This window comes from Apus apus, chromosome 1, assembly GCF_020740795.1.
Source record: "Apus apus isolate bApuApu2 chromosome 1, bApuApu2.pri.cur, whole genome shotgun sequence".
NCBI classification, from domain to species: Eukaryota; Metazoa; Chordata; class Aves; order Apodiformes; family Apodidae; genus Apus; species Apus apus.
Window position 1 is genome coordinate 151,944,293 of NC_067282.1, and position 25,363 is coordinate 151,969,655.

The 25,363-nt window shown below is 48.9% G+C and overlaps 1 protein-coding gene and 1 long non-coding RNA gene across 3 annotated transcripts in view; both read right to left on the minus strand.

The window, feature by feature from the left end:
- Positions 1-1,242: 1,242 nt before the first annotated feature.
- ELFN2 (extracellular leucine rich repeat and fibronectin type III domain containing 2) lies at positions 1,243-4,328 on the minus strand. The gene has a single exon (XM_051608181.1). The coding sequence runs from the start codon at positions 3,990-3,992 to the stop codon at positions 1,566-1,568; it is 2,427 nt and encodes an 808-aa protein (XP_051464141.1). The 5' UTR covers positions 3,993-4,328; the 3' UTR covers positions 1,243-1,565.
- A 104-nt stretch (positions 4,329-4,432) lies between these two features.
- The window catches only part of LOC127391413 (uncharacterized), a 49,166-nt gene continuing 28,235 nt past the window's right edge, over positions 4,433-25,363 (minus strand). For both annotated transcript variants that reach the window (XR_007891044.1, XR_007891043.1), the window contains one exon: positions 4,433-4,630. This is a non-coding gene — a long non-coding RNA (uncharacterized LOC127391413). The remainder of the gene's footprint in view (positions 4,631-25,363) is intronic.

Genomic DNA, 25,363 nt, shown 5'->3' on the forward strand with positions numbered 1-25,363 from the left:
ATTATAGCATCCCTAAGAAAAGTTTGTCACGGCTAACTGTGGGGACATGGATGATTTAGGAGGTGATAAGTTGCTCTGACTCTCATGAGGACCTCTCAGTGTTGAAAGGAACACTGCCATCCAGAGGCTGGTATCCTCTTCTATCCCAGCACACACAGTGTATCTGCACACACAAAGGGAGCTTCTCCTGGAGCCATCCCTTTTGGGCTACTCCCAAGCCCCATTCTCACATCCCTTTTGTTGCCTGTGCTCCTACCTTCACGCTTGGCTGTCACCTATCCATGTCAGAACATCCATGGCCTATTCAAGGGGAAGCCACTTGGTGGCTTTTCTGTCAACACAGTGAGCTGAGCAACTGAAATCCTACAAGTGAGGAGTCTGAGTAGTGCTCTTCTCACACACACATGCCCACCCCACATTCCATTCTGCAAGTCAGCTGGGAAGAGCTGCAGGAGTTTTGAGTAGAACTTGTTCTGCTCAGGTCCTCTCCAGGTCCCCTCTTCAAGGTAAGGGAGACATGAACAGAGAGTATCAAAACTACTGCAGAAGGGCAGTCTGAGCATAGGTGCTTATGGTGGGGTGGACCTGTGACATGCACGGAGAGATGGGTACTCTTTACCTTCTGAGAGACCAGACCTTCCTGCCTTTTCTTCCACCAATCCTTGAGGACGTGGCTTGCCGTGCTAAAGAGCACATTCATACCCCTCCACCAGTTGGCATAAAAATGGCTCTGAGCAGCCCTGGAAAATGCCTGTCATTCCAGAATTGCTGGTGTTCATCAGCAATAGCATGGCAGGACAAGGGAAGGAGGAAAAGCAACAAGGGCGCAGAACCTGTTGTATGTCAGGTCCTATCTCCCTTCGTCCCTCACTTCTCCTTTCCTTCCTCTAAGGAGGATGCAGGTTCAGGAAGCATCAAGACAAAAAGTACAAGCCTAGGGAGCCCTAACAGAGAAGGATAAGGAAGGGCAAAGCAAAAGAAGAGAGAGAACATCTGCCAACAAATCCCACCTATTTTGGAAGGGACAGGAGAGAAACAAAAGCCTCCACTGCTAGAGGAAATGAGGGGAAAACTACTGATGGAAGATTTGGAAAAGTAGGTGTTTCAGGTGGGCAGAGAAAAAAGTCCTCCCCTCCCACCCTAAAGGAACAGAAAGAGCAATAGTTCACAGCTGAGTTTCATGTCCAGTGAGTGTCCGTCCCCTGCCACTGCTGCCACCCCCTCCCGGGCCATTCCCACCCACCCACACTCCAGTGTTGGTACCACAGTGCCAGAGCAGGATGCTCCTCCCAACCATCTGCAGGCAGAACAATGGTCCCCGTAACACAGTAGAGACAATTCGGCCTGTGTGTGTCTGAGTGTGTCTGTGTGTGTCTGTGTGTGTGAGTTTTTTGTTGTTGTTGTAAACTTTAAGAAACCATTTTGTCAGTTTTGTATTTGTCGGGAGTATTTTGTTGTTGGTTTATTTTTCACAGTCAAGTGGCTTTTTTTTTTTTTTTTTTTTTTTCTGGTTGTTGGGGGTGGGTCTTGTTTTGTATTGTTTCCTTGGAAAGAGAGAGGGAGAGTCACAGCTTCTGCTGAGCAGAGACTCCTTTCCAGTAATCCAGGATGTCATGCAGATCCTCGTCCTTGGCAAACTGAACTTTCTTCCGCAGGGCGTGCCCAGCCGCCATGTAAACCTCCTCCCTGTGGTGCTTCTTGTAAGGCCGGAATCGCTCCCAGATCTTGTGGGTGCTCTCTGATGAGTACTCAGGGCTGGAGGAGTAGCCCGAGAAGTAGTGTCTGGGGGAGAGCTGGGAGTATGTGGAGTCTCGCTTGGACCGGGAGAGCGGCTTGAGGAATGACACCCGCTGGCTCAAGGTGTCAGCACTTTCCTCATAGTAGAGGGCCGGGAAGGAGTGACGGTGCTCACTGCAATGGTAAGAAGGCTTGACCTCCAAGTGGTGGATGGCGCCCGAGGACACCAAGGGAAGACGATCCAAAGGGCTGTTGAGTGGGCTGCCCTTCTCAATGTATTTGGAATCAGACTTGCTGAGTGGCGGGTGGTCAGGCACATCCAAGCTGAAGACCTTGGCACTCTTGATGGAACCACTAGAGGAGACACTGCAGGTCTTTCTGGCCACAGCAGCATCAGCGCTGAGCTGGCGCTGCAAAGGGTGGTGGGAGCCTTCCTTGTAGGGTGGGGAAAGAAAGCTGGGCCGCTCTAGCCCACCTGAGGAACTGGCTGGGATGGACTGGCACTCAAAGGCCATGTCTGAGTCAACACCAGTCCCACCACCCAGGAAGGAAGCTGTGTCCAGCTTGAGGGCATCAATGCAGTTGTTGATGATCTGGTTGACCTTGTCTACCTCCTTGGCTATAGTAGAGATCTCAGCAGCTGAGCCTTGCCCATTGTCAAGCTCCCTCAGGTCCTCATCCCTCTGGGTTCGTTCCAGCCCATCCCCACCACCAGTCCGCACCTCAATGTAGTTACCTTTAGTGGTGACTTTAGGAGTCTCCAACCCAGCATCCATTGACTTTGATGGAGGCAACTTCTCCCCAATCATGGAAGGGATGGAGGACATCCGTGAGACAGGGATGACTGGTGGCTCGCCCAGCTTCTGGGAAGGATGCACCATGGTACTGGTATCAATATCTGATCCATAACGCATTTCCAGGATGGTCTTTTTGACATTGAGTGACTTCTGTTTCTCCTCCTGCATCCTCCGCTTCCGCAGGCAATAGTACACCACCCCCAGGACAATGACCATCCCAAAGAGGCAACCCAGGGTGGTCATGATGTAGTGTGTGGTGGTGGAAGTACTGGAAATAGGGTCCTCCCTGCCTTTGCTCCGGGTTGCAAAGGTCAGGCAAGTGTGGTTGTAGCGCCTGTTGTTGCGGATGGAGGCCACACAGAAAGTATAATCAGTGTGGGCCTTCAACTTGTTGACAGTGACATATTCCTTCTTGCTCTTCAGTGTTGCTATGTCAGAAACGTAGCTGTTGTTGTATTGGACCAGCACATACATCTTACTGTAGGGCATGGGGATGGTTACCATCAGGATAGCTGAGGTGATGGTGACATCGTGGAGCTTGATGCTGGGACTGAAGGAGGAGTCAGTGGTGGAGGAGGCTGGAGGCTTGACTGAGAGGAAGTCCCCAGGGCTGATGGCTGAGCCCTCATCCAGGTCTCTCTGGGAGTCAGGGGTATAGGGGGTGGGGTTGACCCTGGAGAGGGACGGGATGGTGCCACCTCTGCACATGGACTGGAAGATGGTGATGGCATTGCGGTTGTGGTGAGGCCGAGGTACCAGGAGCGGGTACCCAGCAAACTCCCGAGGAGTCTCACACTGGAGCCGGTCATAGTTCTTGGTGACATTGTTGAAGAGTGCCAACCAGTTAAGAAAGCTGTAGAGGCTACAGTCACAGTTGAAGGGGTTGCCAGCCAGCTCGCAGACCATCAGATTGCTCAAGCTGGTGAAAGTGTTCCCCTCCAGGCGGCTGAGACGGTTAGATGACAAGTCAATGCTAATCAAGCTGGGGCACTCAGAGAAGGCAGTTGGGGTGACCAGCTCAATTAGGTTGTGCTGCACAAAGAGGAACTGGAGACGAGCCATGCCCCGCAACATACCCTCTGTCAGGTTGGTGAGTTTGTTGTAGCCCAGCTGTAAGACCTGGAGGTTTGACTGGCCCATGAAAGCCCCATCCTCGATATAGGAGATCTCATTCTTGGTCAGGTTCAAATCAGTCAGGTTGCCGAAGCGGTTGAGGGAGGAGTACAGCACCACTTTGAGTTTATTCTCGTTCAGACGCAAGTCATGCACTGTGCTGTTGATGTGCTGGGGGATGGTCTCATACGGGGGCTGGTTCTGGCTGCAGATGGCCAGCCACACATAACCTTTGTCCCCTTCAATCAGCCAGCAGTCACCTCGCACGGTGCCAGGGGAAAGCAAGCAGAGCAGCGCAGCTGCCCACAACCCCAGGCATATCATGGTCTGCAGTGATGCCCTCATCAGGATGAAAAAGAGAACAAAAAAACAACTCCAAAATTCAGGACCACAGCGGAAGGAAAATCAGGAGCAGAGGGAAGAGAAAGGGGCAGTTATGGGGGATTTAGCAATGGAAGGGCATGAGCACCCCAGTCCTATTGGGTGCCATCATCACTTCTTCTTGCCCTCTGGGTGAAGCCAGGAGCATGAAGCCAGGGAAACACGTGCAATCTGCTTCCAACACACCCAAAAGCAATCACCATGGATGATTGGTCTTGAAGGAAACTACCTTGTGCTTCTTTTCTAAACAAAAATTCAGACCAAAGGAAACAAATCTTCTTTGATGCTCATGAGCAACTCACCCACCTTTTTCACCTTCCTCCCTCCCACCCTCCCCCCCCACCCACAACAAACCCACCCCAAAACAAACCCAAGTCCACCTCCCTCTAATCTTCCCCCACCCCTCCACGGTGTGATTCGAAAGAACAAGGCAGGGATGCCTCCTCTCTTGCTCACGCTCCCTCGGTTCCTCCTCCTTCTCTTCCTTCTCTCTCAGGTTCTCTCTGAGAAGCTTCAGCGCTTCAGATTAAACATGCCGAAAACAAAAATACAGAGAGGGAAAGAGCAAGTGTGCACGAGAGAGATCCATCTGTCATTGGAATCTGGAAAAGAAAGCACATGGGAGACAAGAAGAGGCATCAGTTGGCGGGGTCTTTGAGATAAGTGTACGGGCAGCAAGGCTTCATGAGAAAAGGGAGAAGGGGAAGGGACACCATTATGTGAGGTGCAAGCAAGAGAAGGGTGGTACTGCCTGCCATGCTGATAAAACTTTGGGAAGGGAACCCTCATGACATACAATCTCCTATCAGGGGTATGCAGAAGGATACTCAGGCTGCCTTAAGTAATGGGATTGCAGCCAGGGACCTGGGGGAAGGCAGCAGTGTGGAGACATAAAGGGAAAGGGAGGGAGGGTGGGAAATGTAAGGCTGTTATTGTGGGCAGCTCAAAACTAGTGTAAACAAAGGCAAGCCCCAAAGAGAGCTAAAGCCATGGATTTTCAGCTGCCTGAAAATGATGTACACAAAATACATGAAGCAGGGAAAATGCAGACAAGCCTCCCCCTATGAAAAAACAAAACAAAACAAAACACAAAAAGAAATACAAAACCAAACAAAAAAACCAACAACAAAACCTTTTTTGTTTGTTTCCTTCCTTCGTTGATGCAAGAGGGATAAATAATTCAAGCCACGTGTAACCACTTGTGCTTTAAAAATTGTTCCTGCCTCTTAGTGCAGGGATGAGAGTTGAAGTGCACCAGCTTGAGCATGCTGGGGGAGGGGGGAGCAAGGTGCAGGCAGTGAATCAAATGCCAACCTCCAGTCTCTCACCCAGCAGTGCCAGCAGTCCTGAGCTGGATGGAGGACATCACCCGCCCACCTACCCCCCAGCAAGGAGAGGTGCACAGCCTCCAGCTTCCTACTTTGCCACCTCTCCTTGGGGGCTATGAACACTGGCTTTTTGTGGGGAAAGGACACCTTGCAGGAATCAAGGGCAAAGTGACATTTGCTTCAAGACATTTCTGGGCTCTGGACAAGCTCCTGGTCCTGACTGGGAAGGGCAGCCTGGAGCACCCTTCCCTCTGGCTATGGCTTCAACCCCTTGCAAACTGTGTTGAGACAGGACCCTGTCAGGGATGTCCTCAGGCAGTGCAGAGGAAATCATTTCATATAGCAGAAAAAACATGTGGGCACGGCACTCTTTTTTTTCTTCTTTTATCTTTTTTCTCTTTTTTTTAATTATTATTATTTTGAGGAGAAACAAATCAATAAAAAACAGAGAAAAAGATTCTTAGTTCATGAAAAAATAAAGAGCCCTTCTTTCTGCATTTATTCTGGGGGGAAGCTGCTCACTACAGATATCGCCAAAGCTTTTGCTGCAAAAGCTGAACCAATTTCTAGCACACAGACACAAAGGGCAGAAATAAAATGAAGGAAGATAAATGAAGGAGGAGTGAACCCTTGAGGAACAAGGCTTACGTCTGTGGAGAAATCTGAGCTGATTTGGGTCTGTGGAATTACCAGGCCAGCTGGATTAAGGGATCAGAGATAGTGTCACAGAGAAACACTTAAATATTCAATAATCCAAAAAGTAAAGCCAAGATGGAGAAGGGGAGGGGGAGAAGAGCTAGACCAATGGAAAAGAAAGAGAGAAAGCCTCTATTCCCCACAGCTCATTGTCTGAGGCCGCCCAACTCATGTCATTTATGGTTGTCATATGATGGCCTCCAGCTGCTGCCTCCAGTTTACATCAGCCAGCACTGAAGCAGAGGGCAGAGGTTTTAACAGTCTGTTGCTTAGTTTCTCAGCCTTGTAATCCAATGAGAAATAATTTCCTGACACAGCCTACCCAGATGCATTAGACCGGAGACACATCTGGCTCTCCACAAGTTAGGACCCACAGGCCTGTGATATTCCTCTGTGCCAGTCCCCTGCCTTGTCCCATCTTATCCAGAGGTGACTCCAGGCAGAGATACAGCCAATACCCCACACCAGCTCCGTTCCTTTCCCTTCCTCTCTAGTGCTCCTTCACTTTGCCCAGTCTCTGCCACCAAAGCAACACTGTCCTTTCTGCTGGCCTGAAGTGTGTTGACAGGGGAGCTGATTGTTTCTCTCCCTTACTTCTCAGGCAACAGAGCAAGAAGATACAGAGATGGAGGGTGGGCAGGGAGAGCAAGATAAGCAACTACAGCCCAGAGAAGGGCTAAGAAAGGGGGAGGCACAACTTGTGGGAGCCTGGCTTGGAGGGAGGCTGTGGTTATGGATGAGGGGAAAAGCTGGGACATGGGATTTGTTTTATAGGGCAGGTGTAAGGTCAGCACCCCCACATGCTGGGCCTACCCAGCTTTAGGCTTCCAAGACTCTTCAGTGTAGCCCAGGGGGGGTCTTACAATGTGCCTTTGGCTCTTGGCCATCCTTACGTATGTGAGAGCATCAAGGCACAGTACTGGCAATGTGGCCATGAATAGCTGTACCCTCCTTGACTGGCACAAAGTCAACCCATTACCTCCAAGCTTCCAAGAATTCCTCTGGTTTATTCTCTACTAATGGATGCCCCAAAGTTATTGGCATTTCTTCACACCAGAGTGTTTGGAGAAGAGTAGAAAGCCACAGGGATGCTTCCCTTGTTCAGAGGAGAAAGCAGAGGGGGGGGAAATGGTGGGAGGAAAGCCCCAAATCTGAGTCAGGAGCTGGATGTCCTGATAGCAACTCTTTGGCTCAGGGACCAAGGTGGCACTGCGGGTGACACAGGAGTATGGTCACAAGTTAGATGACCAGGTATGAAGGCAGATTATAATACAACCACTGAAACTGTGGGCAGGGACGATAAGGGGTCAGAGAAAATCTGGGGGCCTGAGGTGCTGGAAGAACCATGCCTGAGGGAGTATACAAGGTTTAGGGGTCACAAAAGCCACACACAGCAGCAATTTGGGCCTGAAATCCTGACTGTGTCAGCCTTGCCCTCTGGGGGCCCAGTGCACTGGAAAAGCCAGCACTTAACTCTACCATTGCTTAAACGGTGCTAAGAGCCTCCCATTAGAAATGCATGCATTAAAAATCTGCCAAACACTCTTGCTCCTCTGGGGACGCCCCAAAACCAGGCCAAAGCTCCTTCTGCTTCCTTACACTTTGTGCTGCAGTTAGGCATCAGGCCTCTTCCCAGCTCCATGTGCTGCCTGCTCCTGACAACCCCCAGAACACAAACTCCATCTCCAAGAGTTTCTGGCTCCCCTTTCATGGCTTCAGGGTCTTTACAAGCTTTCTCTAACCACCCTCCAAAAAACAGGGGAGCTGTCTTTCCCAGAGGGTGCCTGGTACCTGGGGTTGATGCCTTACTTGAAGGGATCCTCCACACCTTCTGGATAGTTTCTGCAACACACACTGGTCTGTTGGCATTACTGCAGCTGCTTCAAATCACCACCTAGACAGGGTCCTTGCTTTTGTCCCTGTCTATAGTGAAAGGACAGTGTCACAGGAGAAGGTCATAGCATGGGTGTGGCATTACTCAACAGCAGCCCCTGCCTTCTCAGCCTCATTGCTTCCAGGGATACTCCCATGTATTGTAGGAGTTACCATCGTGTCACCCAGCAAAGAACCTGTGACAGTGCTCAGAGGTGCTCCAGAAGCCCTGGGAAGTCTGGGACCAAGAGAGGAGCGAGAAGGAAGCCTGATGATCTGTGGATTTGTGACATGGAAGACATTTCTTTGTGCAAAAGAGAATGTTTTCCACTGCAGCTTCTCTGATGTCCACCAAGGGTTAAGCTCACACAGCACTCTTTCTTTTTAATGGGGCTCTGTGAAGGTTTCTCTGTCTCTTTCTCTCTTCTGTAATTTATCCCCGTTTTTGTGAAACATGTAAGATCTCAGCATCTCTAAGATCCATCCCAATGTTACATTTGTTTGAAATTGGCCCTGTAGCTTCAGAAAATCTAGAGGACAGAGGAACCAGTTTAGGCAAAAAAACCCAACGAAACATTAAAAAAAAAAAAGGGGGGGTGGGGTGGGGAAGTGAGTGGTGGAAAGCTCTAGACCCACCCTAGAAATTAATGCAATAAAAGGTGTTTTCCTGTCACTGACTGCACCTCCTTCAGTGGTTGAGCTGGCATCAATAGGTCTCCTGCTGAAGGGTGCCCACTCAATGTTAGAGGCTCTGAAAGTTTTGGCAGCACACTGCTGCAAGAGAAATCTCCTGGTTCAACTCTGGGCAAGTTCATGTCACTATATACAAATCTACAGAGGCTCTGTGGGAAAAATCATCCCTCTGAAAGCTTAGCTGTCCCAGCCATGAGTGGGGAGGAATCTCAAAGAACTAGGATCCCACTAGGACACTGTGATGAGGAAGCCCACAGAACCGCACAGGATCTCAGCTCTCAGAGGACACTGCTGTAAGGATGCTCACAGAGCTAAAGTTACAGCCAGCAGTGGTGGGGCCTAGCAAAGAAGGTGGGCAGAGGGCTGAAATACGAGGCTGTAGAACTGCCCCAAGGAGATGTTTCTTTACAGTCCTTCCTTTTGGCCAGTTCAGGACATGGGAAGAGTTCAGGTGTTAACCTGAAAGTTCCCGTCTGCCATACACTTGCACCCAGGCGCAAGCAAATGCACAGCCAGTGACTCCAAAGCTTTGCTGAAGCCAAACAGCTTAAAGTCTCACCGTGGAAAAAAGCCATCACAATGCTTTATGTAAAATCCTTGCTCTCCTATCACGCCTCCCCAACAGCGATTAGATGCCTAATTTGTTAGGCAGCAAGAAAGAGAGAAAGGGAAAGCTCAGGGGAGAAAAACGAAGCAGCTCAGAAGCATGAAATAAAGGAGAGAGCTTTAGAAGCATAAATCTTATTTTAAAGTGATAAATACTGGCAGAAAGGTCTTTCATATGCCAGCGGTTCCCTGGCAGGCCAAAGAGCCACCTTGGTTTTCCAAAGTGAAATGGTTACCTTTTATATTAATACGATTATTTAAGATTAAGGGGGATTTGCATCAAGCCAGCTCCACCTAGATAGCCCGAGGCAGCAGTCCACAGGAGCATGTGAATGGGCACAGGCTTGAGAAAGAGCCTTCTCCAAGTAGAAGAGAATGTCAAGAGATTACAGGTTCCCTAAAAAATATCAGTGGCAACACCAGGGGAGAGGAGGGCCTGGGAAACTTCCCTCCCCTTGGTGTCATCCCATGGGCCCAGCCAGGAGGGAGTGGAAGGGCTTAGAAATAATTCCTGTTGGCGATGTGGAGGGAGCGTGGGCTCTTTGTGACTGTCTGTAGGGACCTGCCATAGGGAGCGCAGCAGTGAGGCTGGCTCTGCTTGCACATGTGCACGGGTGTGCAAGGGTGTGAGTCACTGGAGAGAAAGGGGTGCCAGTGCCAGCTCTGGGGTGCAAGGCGGAGGGTATTCGGAGGAGTTGCTGTGGATGAGGGGGTGGATGTGTGGGCTGGGTCTGTGTGTAGGTAGGTTCATCACTTCGCAGAGCAGAGAATGAGGGCTGACTCCTAGAGGGGGGGAGGAATTGCCATGGGGAATCAGGCAAAGCACTGGTTGGGAGCTTTGTGTGTGTGTGCACGTGTGTTTGCATGAAGCAGTCCCTGTGGAGAAAGGGGTGGGAGTGTTGGCTGTGTGTGACGGGCCGTAGGGAACGGGGTGGGAGTGTGGGCTGCCCGCGGGCGTGCGTGGGTCACGGGGAGACCACCGTGGTTGTGCGAGTGTGTGTATGGGGGAAGGGCTGCAGGGAAAGGGGGGGGCAGCACTGCTTCTGCATGTGTCCCCACACATGGATCACTGCAGGGAGCAGGGTGTGGGGCTGGCTCTGTGCATGTGCACGTAGGAAGTTATTGCTGTAGGGGACAGGGAGTGACCTCTGCTCTCCCAAGCTGTAGGGGGAAGAGGACAGGAGCAGCAGCTCTGCATGGGACTGCATGTGAGCTGCAGCAGGTACTGGGGGTTCTGGGTGCACAGAAGGAGCTGCTCTAGGGAACAGGTGTTGAGTGCTGGCATAGTTTGAGTGCAGGGGCATTGCTGCAGGGGAGGGCAGCATGTCCTGCATGAGGTCAGAAGAAATTCTAAGGCACAATATGTAATGTTGCTGCAAAGAACCACATACCCTCAGGGTCACCATGACACCTCTGCCACCCTGTGATGGCCTTGCTGCCCTATTTCATAAAACAGCAGCTCCTGTCTTGCACTGGACTGGCTCTGAACAACAGGGGTCCACAAGCTATTTGAGACATGCTCTCACTCAAACCAAGCATCCATCCAGAATTTCTGGATCCTAAATACATCCCTAGCAACCCACTGGTGACAGTTTGGAGTGCCTCCAAATATGCTACTCTGCAGGTGGGACAGCAAAAGGGGCATGGAGGGGATTAGTCCTTGTATTATAGCTCACTACAGTCTCTTGCTGAAGGGACTCACAGCCTAGGGAATCACTAGGCTGGCTGAAGACGGCTGTCACTTCACAAGGTACACTGGCATCTGGTCATCCTGGGGAGAATACCTCAGGCCTGCAAACTCTGGTGGGGAACAGTATCCTTCACTGTGCTCTCAGCTCAAGAGAGAGTCGCCTCAGTATAATTCTAGCAAGAAAAGCCCAGAGGTCAAGCCACCATTCCAGTGAGAGGAAGGGGCTGCCCTTGAATGACCTCCCCAGACAGGGTGTCTGAGACAGTCATGTGTCGTTACCCCAAGTCATTAGTCTGCAAGATGTCAAACATTGGAGTAGACTCTGTGCTCAGATTTCCAGCAAAAGGAGAGTCGACCAGAAGCTGTTGCAGATGGTGGTTCAAATACAGTAAATGCTGTCATGATCTGGTTTGGGGCAGAAGAGGAAAGGTGTGGGGGAACATGGAAGGGTGTGGGGGAACATGGAGAAGCTTTTTCGTATGACCCAAGAGCAAAATGCAGTGGCAGCATAGTCTAATGGGGACATTTCAGCCCCTCAAAGCTCTTCCTCTGGTCTATGTGGGCCTGGATTCAGCAAGAGGAGCAGCCCCACACTGGACAGGACATTATGTTTGCACACAGCTTCTTCCACCTTCCCTTTATTCTCCATGCCCAAGCAGTGGCAGAGCTCAGTGCCGATGGAGAGGGACCCTCCTCTCAGCCAACTCGCCCACCTATATTTCAAGCTAACATCTGACATGCATTTTGACACAGCCGTGCCTCCCTTCTCTTTTCTCCACTACCTTGCCTTGTTTAGACCCTGTTTTTTTTTCTTCCATTGCCAAAACACAATGACTGTTATAATTAACAGATTATCTCAGTGCGACAGCTGCAGTCCTTTGAAAATTAGGTTGAATAACAGGATACTGCCGTATGGTAATTTCTTTTCATCTCTCAAATATCTTCTCTCTCACACTCTCGTTTCTACCTAATTTCTTTTCTTTTTTCTTTCTTTTCTCTCTCCCCCTCCTACCTTTCACCAGCTCCCTGATTGCATGAGTGATACCTTTCTGGTGAGCCAGGCTGAAGGGCTCTCTCTACCTCCATCAGCTGTTTTCATTCCTCTTCTTTTACGACTGCCCCTCACAGAGGGGCAGCATTTGCAAGTAGGATCATAAACATGTCGGGAAAAAAATGTGGTTTGCTTCGGCCCTGCAGAGGCCACGGTGAGAGGCCCTCCCTGAAAGACTCAGAAAAGCAGCCCAGGGAGTTGCACGGGCAGGGGAGAAACAAGGGATGCAGTAGCTTGAACCGCTGTCTGCAACTTTCCCGCGGGGAGCCGAGTGCAACGGTGTGGCTGAGTGGTTTGTACTGAGAGAGCCAGTGAGCTCTACCCACCCACCTACCCGTCCGCCTTCTTGCTGACTCAGTATCTGCCCCTGACTCACCACTTGCTCACTGAATGGGGACTGGCAGTACTTATCCAGCATCCTTCCCTCTCGCTAAGGCAATAGCTCTGCCACTTACCACCCCCTCTCCCCATTATCCACCTACATCTGTCTCTCTACCGACTCAATCAACCCCAGCCAGCCAAAAAAGCTGCTTGCTGGAAATTCAGGGTTTCACAACCAAAATAAGAACTGGTGCAGCTCCCAGCTGGACCCAAACTAAAGGCTCTGGGAACCTCCTCCTCCAGGACTGGACATCCCCTGGCCCCTGCTGCAAACTGGACTGATCCGTTCAGGAAAGTGGCTGGACTACTCAGCCTCTGCGTGGGCAGACATGCTAGCACACAGTGTTTCAGGCCATGAGGATGACCAGCCAGACATGTGGAATGGGTCTGCTGGGATGTTGTCCTGGATTTGGCAACTGAAAGATTTCAAGTTAAACATGTTCTGGACTCAAGCAATCTGCCACTTTATTGTCAAACGTACCAGGAGCATTAGTAAATTTATTCTCTATGCCTGACCCTACAGTTCTTATTTCAACCATGTCCTTAATCTATACAACACAGTCTGTTACAATTAAACACTGCTTTTTCCCCTTGAAAAACAGAGCAGTATTGCTCCACACCACTCATCCATCACAGCCTAACCCACCACTGCAGAGGCTAGCTCCAGCCGAGCCCTGGGCCTCCTCCTGCTGCCTCAGCACAGCCATTGCCTCTCCTCCCATGAATTTCCACCTCATTTAATTCCTTAATCCCAACTCGGTAGAACAGAAACACTTTGTCACCATTACTCTGCCACAAGCCAAGCAGAATCTTTTAACAAACATTCATCCATTCATTGTATTTCAGCAGACCCCAGTAATGCTCTTCCTCCTTGTCCATGATCTCTCTTTTCATCCTTCGCCACCCTCTCCGTGCATTCTCTTTCTGCTTTCACTCCAGGCCCTGTGTTGGCTCGTGGCACTTGCAGCACATCTCCTCATTCATTAACTGTCACTTATCCAAATGCTACCTTCACTTATTAATTCTCCTTTCTTCTAGTAGCATCCCTCCTCTGAGTGCTTTGTAGAGTCCTACTTACGTATCCAATAATAGTATTTTCCCAATGAGTGAGTCATATAGCCCTTTGCTGACATTTAGAATTCTCCTTGTTCTTTGAGACACATTTATTCATTCCCCCACTCTACAATTATATATGTCTACTCGTGGTGTTGCATTTCCTACAGCAGCCATGCCATGCAACAGATGATCCATGCAAATAATCCAACAAAATAATTGCCTCTGCTGGTGCCTTGTCATCCTCCATTTTAATTATGTAGGCCAAAGCTAAATGAAGGTATGAAGCAATCAAGAATAGGGGACAACTTAATTTTAAAAACACCCCACCCTTTTCCTTGTTCTTGCTTGGTCCAGATTTCAGTCTTTTTTTTTTTTTTTTCCCCTACCTATTTGCTGCTCAGCCTCTTTCAACACCATTAGTAGCTAAGTAGGTGGAGGCTGCAAGTGATACTGGGCTTCTGGTTTCCTAGGTGCTGTAAGTATGTTCAGTGAGAAACAAACTTTGCTCCTGACTGTTTCCAAGCTGGAAGGACAGAAAAAAAAAGGAACATCACTCAGCTAATAGGGGCACAAAAAATGTCTTACCCACTAACCCAGGTAATACACACTCCATGACAAGGGAGCGATGCAACATGCCCCGAAACCTTTCTTCAGAGGCTTCATCAGATAGCCCTAGCAAGTAACTCATCTGTCAGTCCCTCCTCATTCCTCTCCATAGGCCTTATTCCTTCCCCCACACTGTTCTTTGCTTCTCTTCCAGTCCTTAGTCACCCTTGGATATGTCGTATTTTATTTATTCCTTACTATTCCTTTTAATCTGCATAGGCTAAACCTCAAGCTCTGTGTTCACCCTGACTCACTTCCTACCCAGGAAAAGTAACGATTTAAATCGGTGGGAAAGCCTGTGATGTCAATCTGGACAGCCACTGATACTGCACGGGGACTCCCGCATGGTTATTTCTTCTTGTCTTCTCACTCATTCAGCTCTCCATTTAGCAATACACCCAAGCATGCACCCAACTGCAAACCTCTGTAAGTCCCACTCAGCTTCTCACTTACTTTATTCTGCAACATCTGTGTTGATGGTTCCCACATCTTCCAAACACTACAGATTCTCCTTCTGTTCTTCCTCTCCCTAGCCTCTTTGTTACCCACCCACCAACATCCTTTCTCTTGCTTCGAAAAATTTAGACTATTCCTTTTTTTTTTCTCTTTTTTTTTTCCCCTTTGTTTGTTTTGATTTTCCTATTTTCACTGCTACCTGGGGACTCCAGCTTGTAATTTCACCTCCCTTTTTCTGACATTGCTGTGTTGAACAACTGACTTCCCCCTCTGCTCTCCAGTACTCCAAAATACCAAATTGGGCCATTGAGGAGAAAAGCAATTGGCCAGGACTGCTGTCTGTGATACTGAAACTGAGCTGGCAGTCATATTTACAGGCTACTTTGAAAGCTCCAGGGATGGCTTGTGGCCAAAAATTATGATATCCACCCCCTCTTTTTTTAAATGATGCTTTCCTATGACTCAGTCTGGTCCAGAAGTCAAAATGAGATATTTTTTTTTTAGCCATCCACCCTTTAAGCAGTGAGAACAAAAGCCTAAGAATGCTATAGTATCACGGGCAGGATGGGTTGTGTCACAATTAATGCAACTTGGGGTGTCCTTGGTGTTTTTTAAAAGAAGCAGAACAAAAGGCATGTGTCCTCTTTCTGGAGAAATGAGTCTTGGTGGAACTAAACTGGCAGTTGCCTGAGTTTTCTAAACTTAGTTTTATCTCTTAGCAAAGCAAGAAACACGTGGGAAGCAGAGACACCATGACCTCAGGGGCTCATGACTTCCTGGGCTCAGCAAGGAGCTACCGTGCCCTTTATTATCCACCATTGTACAGAGGCAGAGTCTTGAATAAAGGGGATGGTGTAGGGGGAACTGTGACAGCTCTTTCAAAGTGGGACTGTGGCATACCAACACAGCCTGCCCACACTCTTACCTCTGCCTCCAGCTACACAGTCTGCAGCAACAAACAGCCATTCAAATGGTTGATAAAGGAGTGGTTCAGCCAGAGACCACTTAATTTGCTCCTTGCCTTCTTTGTCTGCCAGTGGCAGGGAAAAATGCATGTTTGGAAATTGGCAGTGTTGTGTATAGCATTACCAGGCTGAGTTACACTGACTGCTACAGAAAAAGAAAAAGAAGAAGAAAAAGAAAAGAAAAGAAAAAGAAAAAAACCCCAGAAGAACAGGGGAGAAGACTGAGAGCTGGGGAGAAGAATGGTGGGGTGGGAGCTGTAGAGAGCCAAGGAAGGAAAAAGGGAGAGAAATGAGACAGTATTGTACCCAAGACTAGAAACTATGATGATGAGGACATTAAGAACATGATAGATAAGCAGGGAAGGAAGGCAAACAGACAGAGGCAGGCACAGAGAAAGAGACAGATGAAGGAGAAGGAAGAGAGAGAGGCAGAATTAATTTAGGAGGAATATATTGAAAACATAATCTTCTCAACAGGAAAAAAAAAGAGAGAGAATTAAACAAACAGTGACAGGAAACTGAGAAAGAAAGAATAACTTTTTTTTTTTATGAGCTTGTTAACATTTGTGAAGTTAAGTAACCCTAAATTTATGCCATTAATTTGCATGTATTACGTTTTTTGTCTCTGCTGCCAGTTTATAGTCTCAGTGAAACCTTTAAAAAGTGCCTTTTTTTCCTCCTTTTCCCTTCACTTGTGTTAATTAAGGCTTGTGATATATGTGTATTTTTACACTGCTGCTGTGCTCTAGCATTTAATCATCAAAATGGCCCTTTCTGCCTTTTCTTTGGGCTGCTCCTGCCTCTTCTCCTCCTCACCACAGAATCACGAGGAGGCCTGTGGTTCCACTTATCCACTTACTGGTCTGTAAGTGTGCCTAGAACCAGCCTGGGCTCCTACCAGCCATCAGCCAGTGAAACAAGGCGGCTGCCACAACAGGGAGATGTGAGGAGGACCTTCAGCTGCTGAAGAGCTAACAGCTCCAATCCACTTGGGCAATCACATTGCCATGCTGAAGCAGACTGTATTTACACATTAGCAATCACTCGGGAGCCTTAACATTGGATTCTCTGGGGAAATCCAACCAAAGAACACAGTGAGATTCCATCCAGACTAGGATGTGCATAGAAAGAACTGCTGTAGAAAATGAATGTCTGGCTGCTTCCCTCCATCCAGGGGACTGCCCCACACATGTTCCAGGGACAGCAGTCCCTCCTCTCCTCCAAAGGACTCTTCTCTCTGGGCAGACAGCTCATCACTGACTTTGGAAGTGCCCAAGGCCAACACAAGGCATAGCTGGTGGAGCCCTTTTGGCAGCTGTCCCAGTGAGCATATTTCTGAGCTCAGCTGGACAGGAGTCTTGGTCCTAAATGTGCTTTGATTGCTTTGCTCTTCTCTAAAGGCTCTGTATCTCCCAGCTGTAAGCAGAGTTTGCTGAAGCAAGAAGCAGGTTGCTAAGCCTGGTTTGGATGCTGTTTGGTCTCTAGTGGAGCTGACAGGACTTGTCTTGTTAAAAGCCAGCTGAGCTGAAACCATGAACACTGAACATTGATTCAGACCTAAACACCCGCCATGGGAGACACAGCAACCAGAGCAGGGAATAAGGGTTATTGCTGGTTACAGCAAAGATGGTGCTCCCTCATTCCCTATGGAGGAGGCTTGTGATCTCCTTGGAACTCTGACAGGCATCTGACAGGCATGTGATAGGAGTCTGAAGGGTCTCTGGTGAACTGGAGTTGGGAAAGAGAGGTAGGGGAGCTAGACCAGGCTTTCCACACTGTCACTATTATTTTACCATCTGAGGGTGTTGAGCACCAGAGAGGATATTCCAGTTTACTCTCTGGCTTACTGTTGCTGTGGCAACGGGAGAAAAACAGGCCAAAAGAAAACTGCATCTGCAATGTGGTGGTATCAGGGAGTCTGGGTTCCCATGTGTTTGTTTGTTTGTTTGTTCTGCTGTTTGCAGGAGCCAATGGTGAAAAAGCACTCTCACAGTGATAGGAGAATGGGGCCCCAACTGTACCCAGACAAATATGCTCTTCTCTCATGCAACTGCAAAACAGTCATGTGCACAGGCATACCCACGGTACACAGCCTGAGGAACACCAGCACATACACATATCCTGTCTTCCCACCACACATCTGGAACTGGGGGTCCCTTGGCTACTCTCCCACTGTCCCAGGAGGCCAGACTTCATATTTCATAGGTACAAAGCCCCCATGCACCAGACACATTCCAGTAGGGCTCTGAAGTACAACTAAGAGTCTGGGGCCCATCAGCTTGTGTCAGCAAAAGGATCTCCTCTGCCATCGGGTCCACCCATCCCAGTTAGTCATGATGTGAAGGGGTCACCAACCTCCCAGTGGCTGCTGAGTAAACTCTTTCCTGCAAACACTCCTCTAGCACATCACAGTGAGTGGTTCTTAACACCCACAAAGTGATCAACAAAACAAATTCAGGCCTGTCTCAACAGTCATATCCCAAATCAGGAGAAATGGCCTCCAGTCCCAACATCACAGTGAGCCCTCAGGTCACATAAATGGGCCTCTTGCTGATGCCAGCCTCCAACTCTGACACCACCATTTTATGAGTTTGACAGCACATTTCCCACCCCAGAAAGCAAGCTGTAGAGCAGAGTTAAGTACAGCCTTTTTCCTTCCCTCTCATCCAGCCTGCTGGGACATGAGCATTCTCAGCCTGAACTGTGGTCTTTGGAGCAAGCCTCAATGTCCAATGCAGCCAAGGTACTGGACCCAGAGATCTACTTTGGGTCAAGTAAAAGGAAGGAAATAATTTTTTAGCTGCCTCTCACAGACTCAAAGCTGCTCCCTGGAGGTGTGGAAGCACGGAATAACCTTAGAGCAAGGCAAAATTGTTATTCAGTCACATCACAGTCTATTGTTTCTTATCCCACAGCCCGTAACAGGCTGAGGCTAACAAAGATACCAGGGAGAAATGGCTCAGCCACAGGGACCTCGGTGTTCCCAGGTATCAGACTCCCAATGAGCTTTAGGAGTTCTGTGTTGCAACTTTTGGGATGGAGAGGCAAAGTCCGTGGCAGAGATAGAATGTATTTCCTCAGTCCCGCAAGGCAAGGCCCTGTGTGATGGGATATCTCCATGGGAACAGTGCACATGGGGTCTGAGACACTGCCAAGACAAGGCAGGGTGGTGATGCCTCAAACCTGTTGTCTGCTGCTAGCAGTGACTTGAAGGACATTGAGGTTAAAAAAAAAAAAAAAAAAAAAAAAAGGGAAACAAAGGGGCTAAGGTTGAGCTGGAAAAGATGAGGTGATGGAGATAAGAGGCCTTGCAGGCATGAAAAGCTTCTCCAGAACATTGTGCAGGGAGGAGAAGTCCAGCTCAGTCCCAATGAGGACAAGGCTGTGGCTGGGCATGTGTATTGTCTGTGTGAGCACTACGGGGATGCTGTGAGTTTGCAGAGTGCCTGGGCATCCAAGCCCTGAGCACACCGGAGAGGTGAGGTGGGGCATCAGTTCCCCTCCTTTGACTCTTGGCTGCCTTTTCTCCCATCATTCCTGGGACTCCATCTGGCTTCACTATTTTTACACACATAGACAAAAAAAAAGAAGAGAAAATAAACACTTAATTTCTAACCTAATCAGCCCTTCTCTCACTAATTAGCACCCTCTGAGCACATCCACAGGCTGTGAGAGATACTCTGGGACTGATAATGACCCCCAACCTGCAGTTGCATATGCTGAAGGGTCAGCAGAGCCAAGAGCAAGCCAAGGGGTGGCCAGGAGCAGAATAACCTTTGCCATTTGTGTTTTTCCCTCAAATCTGGGATGCTGGAAGGAGGATGTCTCTTTTCTTGGCAGGATCCCTTCTGTGTATGTGTTTTTTCTGTGAGAGAGTGAGTGTGTGTGTGCATGCGTGTGTGCCAAGGAGGGGGGAAGCTGGAGAGGTTTGGAGGGACAGGACTGGAACAAATTTCTGGCACTGAGCCCAAGCCTGAAACACATGCCAATTTGTGCTTCTTGCTGGTGGTAATGAAGGGCTCCGTTCAGGACACGTGGGACACTAATTAAGGGGCTTCAAAGGCAGCTTTCTGCAGAGTGCTCTCTAAAGGGGGGCTGAGGGGAGGAAGGAGCACAAGAGGGGGGTGTTCTCCACTCAATGGAAGTCTTCTGGCTCCTAGTGCTGCTGGGGAAGGCACTTTTTCTTTCTCCCTGTCTCCCATAGCAACTCCTACCCATGAGAGCTAAGAAGGTGCAAGCATCTGGCAGCTCCAGACAAGCCCTCAACAGCAAGTAGGCGAGGCAGGCTCCGGTACGGAGTGTGTGCTGCCATGGGGACCAGAAAGGTCCCAGTGGAAGTGGAGGGACATCATGCTGGAAAGAATAAAATGTAGACATAGGGCATGGCAGAAAGAGAGAAAAGAAGAGAAGGAGCTGGAAGGGGGAAGGCAGGGACTGGCTGCGATTGGTTTGCAAAAGTAGCACTGATGTGAACAGGAGTTACCTTTAGTCTCCAGGGAATAAAGCTTTGGATCACCACAGATCAAAACACCATGGCTGAGTCTTGTCAACTCCATCCCACAGGGTTATTTCTCACCAGACACTGGATGTTGCAAACTTTGTGAATAGGACAACGGACAGAGCAGAGAATGTGCCTCCAAAGTGTCCATCTAGGCACAAGGCTCTGATCTCAGTTGGGCACCAAAGAAAAACAAGCACTGCAAGGGTACCCAAAAAGCTCTAGCCCACTTCCAGTAGCTTCACAGACCTTGGTCCTACAGACTTGCAGATTGCCTCATATGTGTAGCATTCCCTTGTCAAAGGGAAGGAGCCAAGCCTCAGAATGTGTGATGTGACTCAGTCATGGCCACCAAAGAGAGTCTCAGCTCAGCTTTCCTGCTTCCTACCTGGCATCTTCACTGTACACCTGCCCAGCCTGCCTCCATGGGAGTAAGCATGAAACAGCAGCTCTGGTGGAAAACAGGCCTGTGCTGAGATTGATTAAACGGGGACAGAATGTGGGAGGAAAGAGAAGAATAAATTGGTAGTGAGAGCAACAGAGTGTTAGTGAGAGACAGGAAAAAAGGATGAGTGAGAAGGATGGTGAGGAAGAGAAGAGAGAATAGAGGGTTATCTGTGGATTATATTCACCAAGCCATGCACCAAGCATAGAGGGAAAATGAGGGAAAGAAAAGAGAGGTGATATGAGTACATGAGGAGAAGAAGTGAGAAGAGACTCACGAGGAGCAACAGAAGCAGACAGCTTGAGGGAGAAGCAGTGTTTCACTGATCCTGCACGACAGCATGCTCCCTGCCATCACTCACCACTCCACAAGCTGCCAGAGTGCCCCACAGCTCCTCTTAGCTCCAGAGGGAGCTGCCTTCTCTATGCCAGACTGCCTCAGCACCACACATGGGTCACCTGGACACAGCTGTTTCAGTGTTAGGACCAGTCCTGCCACAATACACAATATTTAGCCAAGGTGAAGCAGAAGGCGAGCTGAGCTTGCCTTTCAGTAGTTCTCTAATGCTTCTCCACAATTGTCCAGATCTGTAGTTTCTCTGACCTTTCCACCTTCTCCTGTTCACTATCCTCCTGTGCACCAACCCACGCGTAATTGCTTATTCCAGATGACCTGTTCCATGTCTCCCATGTTCAGTGTCACCCAGCCGAAAGCACAGCCACCTGCAGCTCAGAGCAATACAGCAGGGCTGTGACTGCTGCTGGAGACAAAGAGGGGGGAGCATCACCCTGGGAGAAGCACCTGGGGGGAGACAGGCTGAGGTGTGACTCAGGCCAGTGACTGGCAAGAGGACCAGTGCCAGGCAATTTTTAACATCAGCTCTTGGGCAAAAGTCTTCACATGAACATCTGGCAATTCCCTGTCTGCTTTCTTACTACTGCCTAACCATGAATCTTACCTCCCAACCCAAGCCATTTCTGAGGAGAGGTCGTCAAATTCCTAGGCAGACAGAGTAAAAATTTTTTGTTGCAGAAGCACATTATGGTACTGAAATCAGCCCCAAAACAGATCTTGAGAAACATCTTGGGGTCTGCTAGGATCTGCAAAGAAAAGAGATCAGCCTCAAGCAGGTGTAGACACAATCTCAGATGCAATTGCAAGATACAGCCTTGGAAGGGCTTAGATTTATCACTGACTCTTGTATCATGCAAGTGTAACAACCACAGAACAGTCCAGTCAAGTCCAGGGCACTTGTGTGCCCTGCTTCCTTCCATCCCACAGACAACCAAATATTTCCCATCAGCTGCTACTAGCTGCTGAACCATTACTAAGAAAGCCTCAAAAGCTGAGAGAACAGAGCTGATCACCAGCCTCTTCTTACCATGGGGGAAATGACAACAAGGATTTTCAGGTTAACAGAAAGATACCACGCTTAGTTTTCATGGAGAGAGGCAACAGGGACACTCTCCAGTCCCCTCTTTCCTCCCCCTGTTCTTTCTTCTCCCCCCCATTCTTCTGCCCTGTGCAATCCGAATACACCAAGGATAGATAAACAGACAACTAGTGAATCACTGAGTTTGAACTGATTATTTTAAAAAAAAATAAAAAATCGAAAGAGAGGGAGAGAAAAATCAAAGCTGGGATTACAGGCTTAGCAAGCATGAGTACATATTCAGCCTCCACTGTTCTCTTTGTGACTCTGTCACACTGGTAGACTGCTAAGAGAGTTATACCAGTGCTAACATGACAGCATTGTCCTGTCCAGCCTGGATTAGAAATCTCAGTGGTTGTGTGGAGGGGAAAAGTCCCTTGGCAGTGGCAGGCACTTGGCTTCACGATGCCTTCCACTCACAGCATGCTGGCCAGGCAGGGAGAAGTATTCAATTATCAGGCAGGCTCTGCCTTTTCCTAGGCCAGCTTTCTCTTATTGTCTGACTGCTTTCTCCCTGGCCAGTGATGCTTGAGAAGTCTGTCACGCCAGAGAAGCTCAAGATGTTCTGGGCAATTCCTGAATCAGGCAGACTTCTCAGAGCTGACCCCCTCCTTCTCCTCATGAGTAAGACTGTCTTCTCCAAGTACTGACAGGCTGCTCAGCCTGCAGGTGGTGAGTATGTCCTTTACCAACACAGGACTTCCAGCAACTGCCTGGAAAACTGGATCTCCCCTTTCCCTGCTGGGATGGGAGCGCCAGCCATTTGTGATTCCTTAGCACTTCTCTGGCCTAAAATCATCCTTCAGTCACAGAGCTGAGACTGACTGCCATCATCATTTTCACATCTTAAGCAGGACCGCACCAGTTTTTAGACACAGTAAAGGCCTGTGTGTTGCCCTAATGCAGTTCTCAGACTTCTCTTTTGTTTCAAGTAACTCCTCTATAAACACCACCCAAAACATCATGGCAATCAGATCATCAGTTACATTCTCACAAACTGCTTGTAGCCCTCGTGAAGTTCCTGGGGACTGTGATCCCTCACTGGGACAGTGCTGCTATGGTGTGTCTGTGGGCTGGCATAGATTGACAAAAAAAAAAAACAGGTCACGACAACAAAAATATCTCCCCAGCCAGGATGCAGAAAGAGAAATAGTAAGATGCTCTGATTGCCCTGGTAGCTGCCAGCATCTCTGCTGATGTGGGCACCAAGGATTTGGGGGACCAGCTTTGCTACCGTTGAGGGAAAACGAAATTAATGCTGTGTGAATTGTCTGGGTCAGTCCCTGGATCTCCAGAGAGGAAAGGAGGAGTTGGACTTGGAATGAGAAAGTCAATGAGCTGAGAGGAGGAGAGAACTGGGTATGCAGTGCCTGGAGGGTGAGGGTCAGGATCAAGAGCAGCAGAAGGAGCTGCCTAGGACAGCTGCTCACCCAGATGGTCTTGGGTCTGCAGCCTTCAGATCTTGCCTTAGCTCCAGCCCTGTGGCTGGTGCTTATGGTCTCATCTCCTCACATCACTGTTCTGCAGCCAGTAAAGCCACTGGTGGGGCAGGGTCTGTACCACTGCAGGAGCAGAGGCAGGGACCATTCCCCAGTCACAGTACCCCAGTACTACATCATCTGTACCAGCCCAAAGAGACAAGGTAATAAACACATTTTTCCTTTCCACGTCTGTCCCAGGGCTGAGCTACAATAATTTATGGCCCAGTTCTCAATCTATTTGCATTTTGTATTTTTATTTCAACTGCTGTTTGTTTCCAGGCATTTGGGATGCCTAATGATTTTCAAAGCACTGTTTATTTTAATCCCTCTAATTTATTAATACATTGGTTGGCCTCAAAGTGCTTGGGAAAGAAGAGTAAGCAAGTTGCAACCAGTGCTTTGAATAAAGCATCAGACTCACACATGATCACATCAAAGCAAAAGCAAGCAGCACACTTTGTTGGCTACATCATGCTACAGCCTGATGGGTCCTCCAGCTTTGTATCAGGTCTCCTCAGGTTTTTTTTTCTCCTGGGTGGACAGTTGGATTCAATGATCTTAGAGGTCTTTTCCAGCTGTGGTGATTCTATGTGATTCTATGATACATGTCACTGTGCAAGACCACCGGGATCACCAGCTCCAAGGATGAACTAAAAAATAGCAATGCCCAGAGGCAGCTGCCCTTGAAAAGTCTGCCCCTTCTCACGCCTTCACGTGCTGTGAGAATGTAACGTGCCGCTTTGGCGCAGATAATATAAACCATGCTGACATCCATGTGGATTTCTAGACAGTGTTGTAATCTTCCTATAAATGAAAGATGCATGTGGCCTCCACTCTCCACTATACTCTTTTAAGCCCAGTGTTCCATGGTGAGGATACAGTTTCACACACAGGGCAGTCCCTGAAAAAAACAGTGAGCATAAACACTGCTAATCATGCAAATGAGAGGGCTTCGAATCTCTGCCAGTCAGCTCCAAGAGGAAAATGTCAAATTTCCCTAACACCAGAAAGCAACTGACAGGTCCTGAAAATCCTAGGGACTGCCCTCGAATAACTTTTCCCATCCCCAGGAAAGCAGTGGCTGCTCTCCATTGTGTGTTCATGAACCTGCCCTCATCTAAGTCAAGGCCTGAGGACCAGTCTTTGGCAGCTGACAGCATCATGGCATCCTTACAATTGAAGAGCTCAGATTCTCTCAGCAGTCCCACTGAGGTGAAGAACCCCTTTCTTCTGTCTCATGCCTTCCAAGAAAGCTCACAGCAGCACAAGCTGCTTTACTCCTTGTTACTGCTGCAGCTCTGAGAGCTGTCCTGTCGGCAGTTAACACCTTAGCCATGGACCAGCACTTGCCAGGGACACACTACTCACAGAAAGCAGAAGCCTCTCTCTACTGCAGTGGCAGGGCTTCCTGCAAGTGTACATCTTGTGCTAAAGGGCTGAGGTGATTCCACAAACAGCTCTATGAAAGCAGCCTGAAGTTGCTGTGGGTTGTCATGATGAGTTAGTTGTGCTAGATGTCCTCCAGAAGCATGGTTCTGCCTGGGAGTAGACAATGACTACTGTTTACAGGGGCTGAACACATCCTGCCTGAATGAGCTTATTGCAACAGCCATCACAGCTCTCTGGCAAGGTTGAGGCACCTTCACCATGTCCTCTTTTCACTGGTGGACAGACCAACAGAAAGAGAGGTGCCTCAAGAAAGACAATGGTGGGACAGAAGCGCTTTCACCCACGATGCAAGGACAAAAAAGCTTTTTGCAGTGCTAGCTGCAAAGCCATTTCTAGAGTGGGTCTCTCTGCTGAGACATACAGGTTCTCTCAGTGCCGATGCAAACCAGGGAGAAGCATGTCCCACGCTCGCTGCCTACCCACCCAAAGACAGGTATCTGTACGTCCAGCAGCTCAGATGTGAAATATTTTCAGGACAAATATATACTCAGCAGTGCCAGGTCAGGCACCTTCCTGGGATAACCAGTCACAGCAACAGATTTACTCCTTTCCCTATCACAGATTAGGCTCACACCTCCAGGGGCAGGTCCGGTTCCTGTCCAGACATCACAGCTGATCACTCCACTGCAC

Coding starts and splice junctions, on each gene's coding strand:
- ELFN2 (XM_051608181.1), bottom strand. CDS start 3,992: ATGAGGGCATCACTGCAGACCATGATATGCCTGGGGTTGTGGGCAGCT.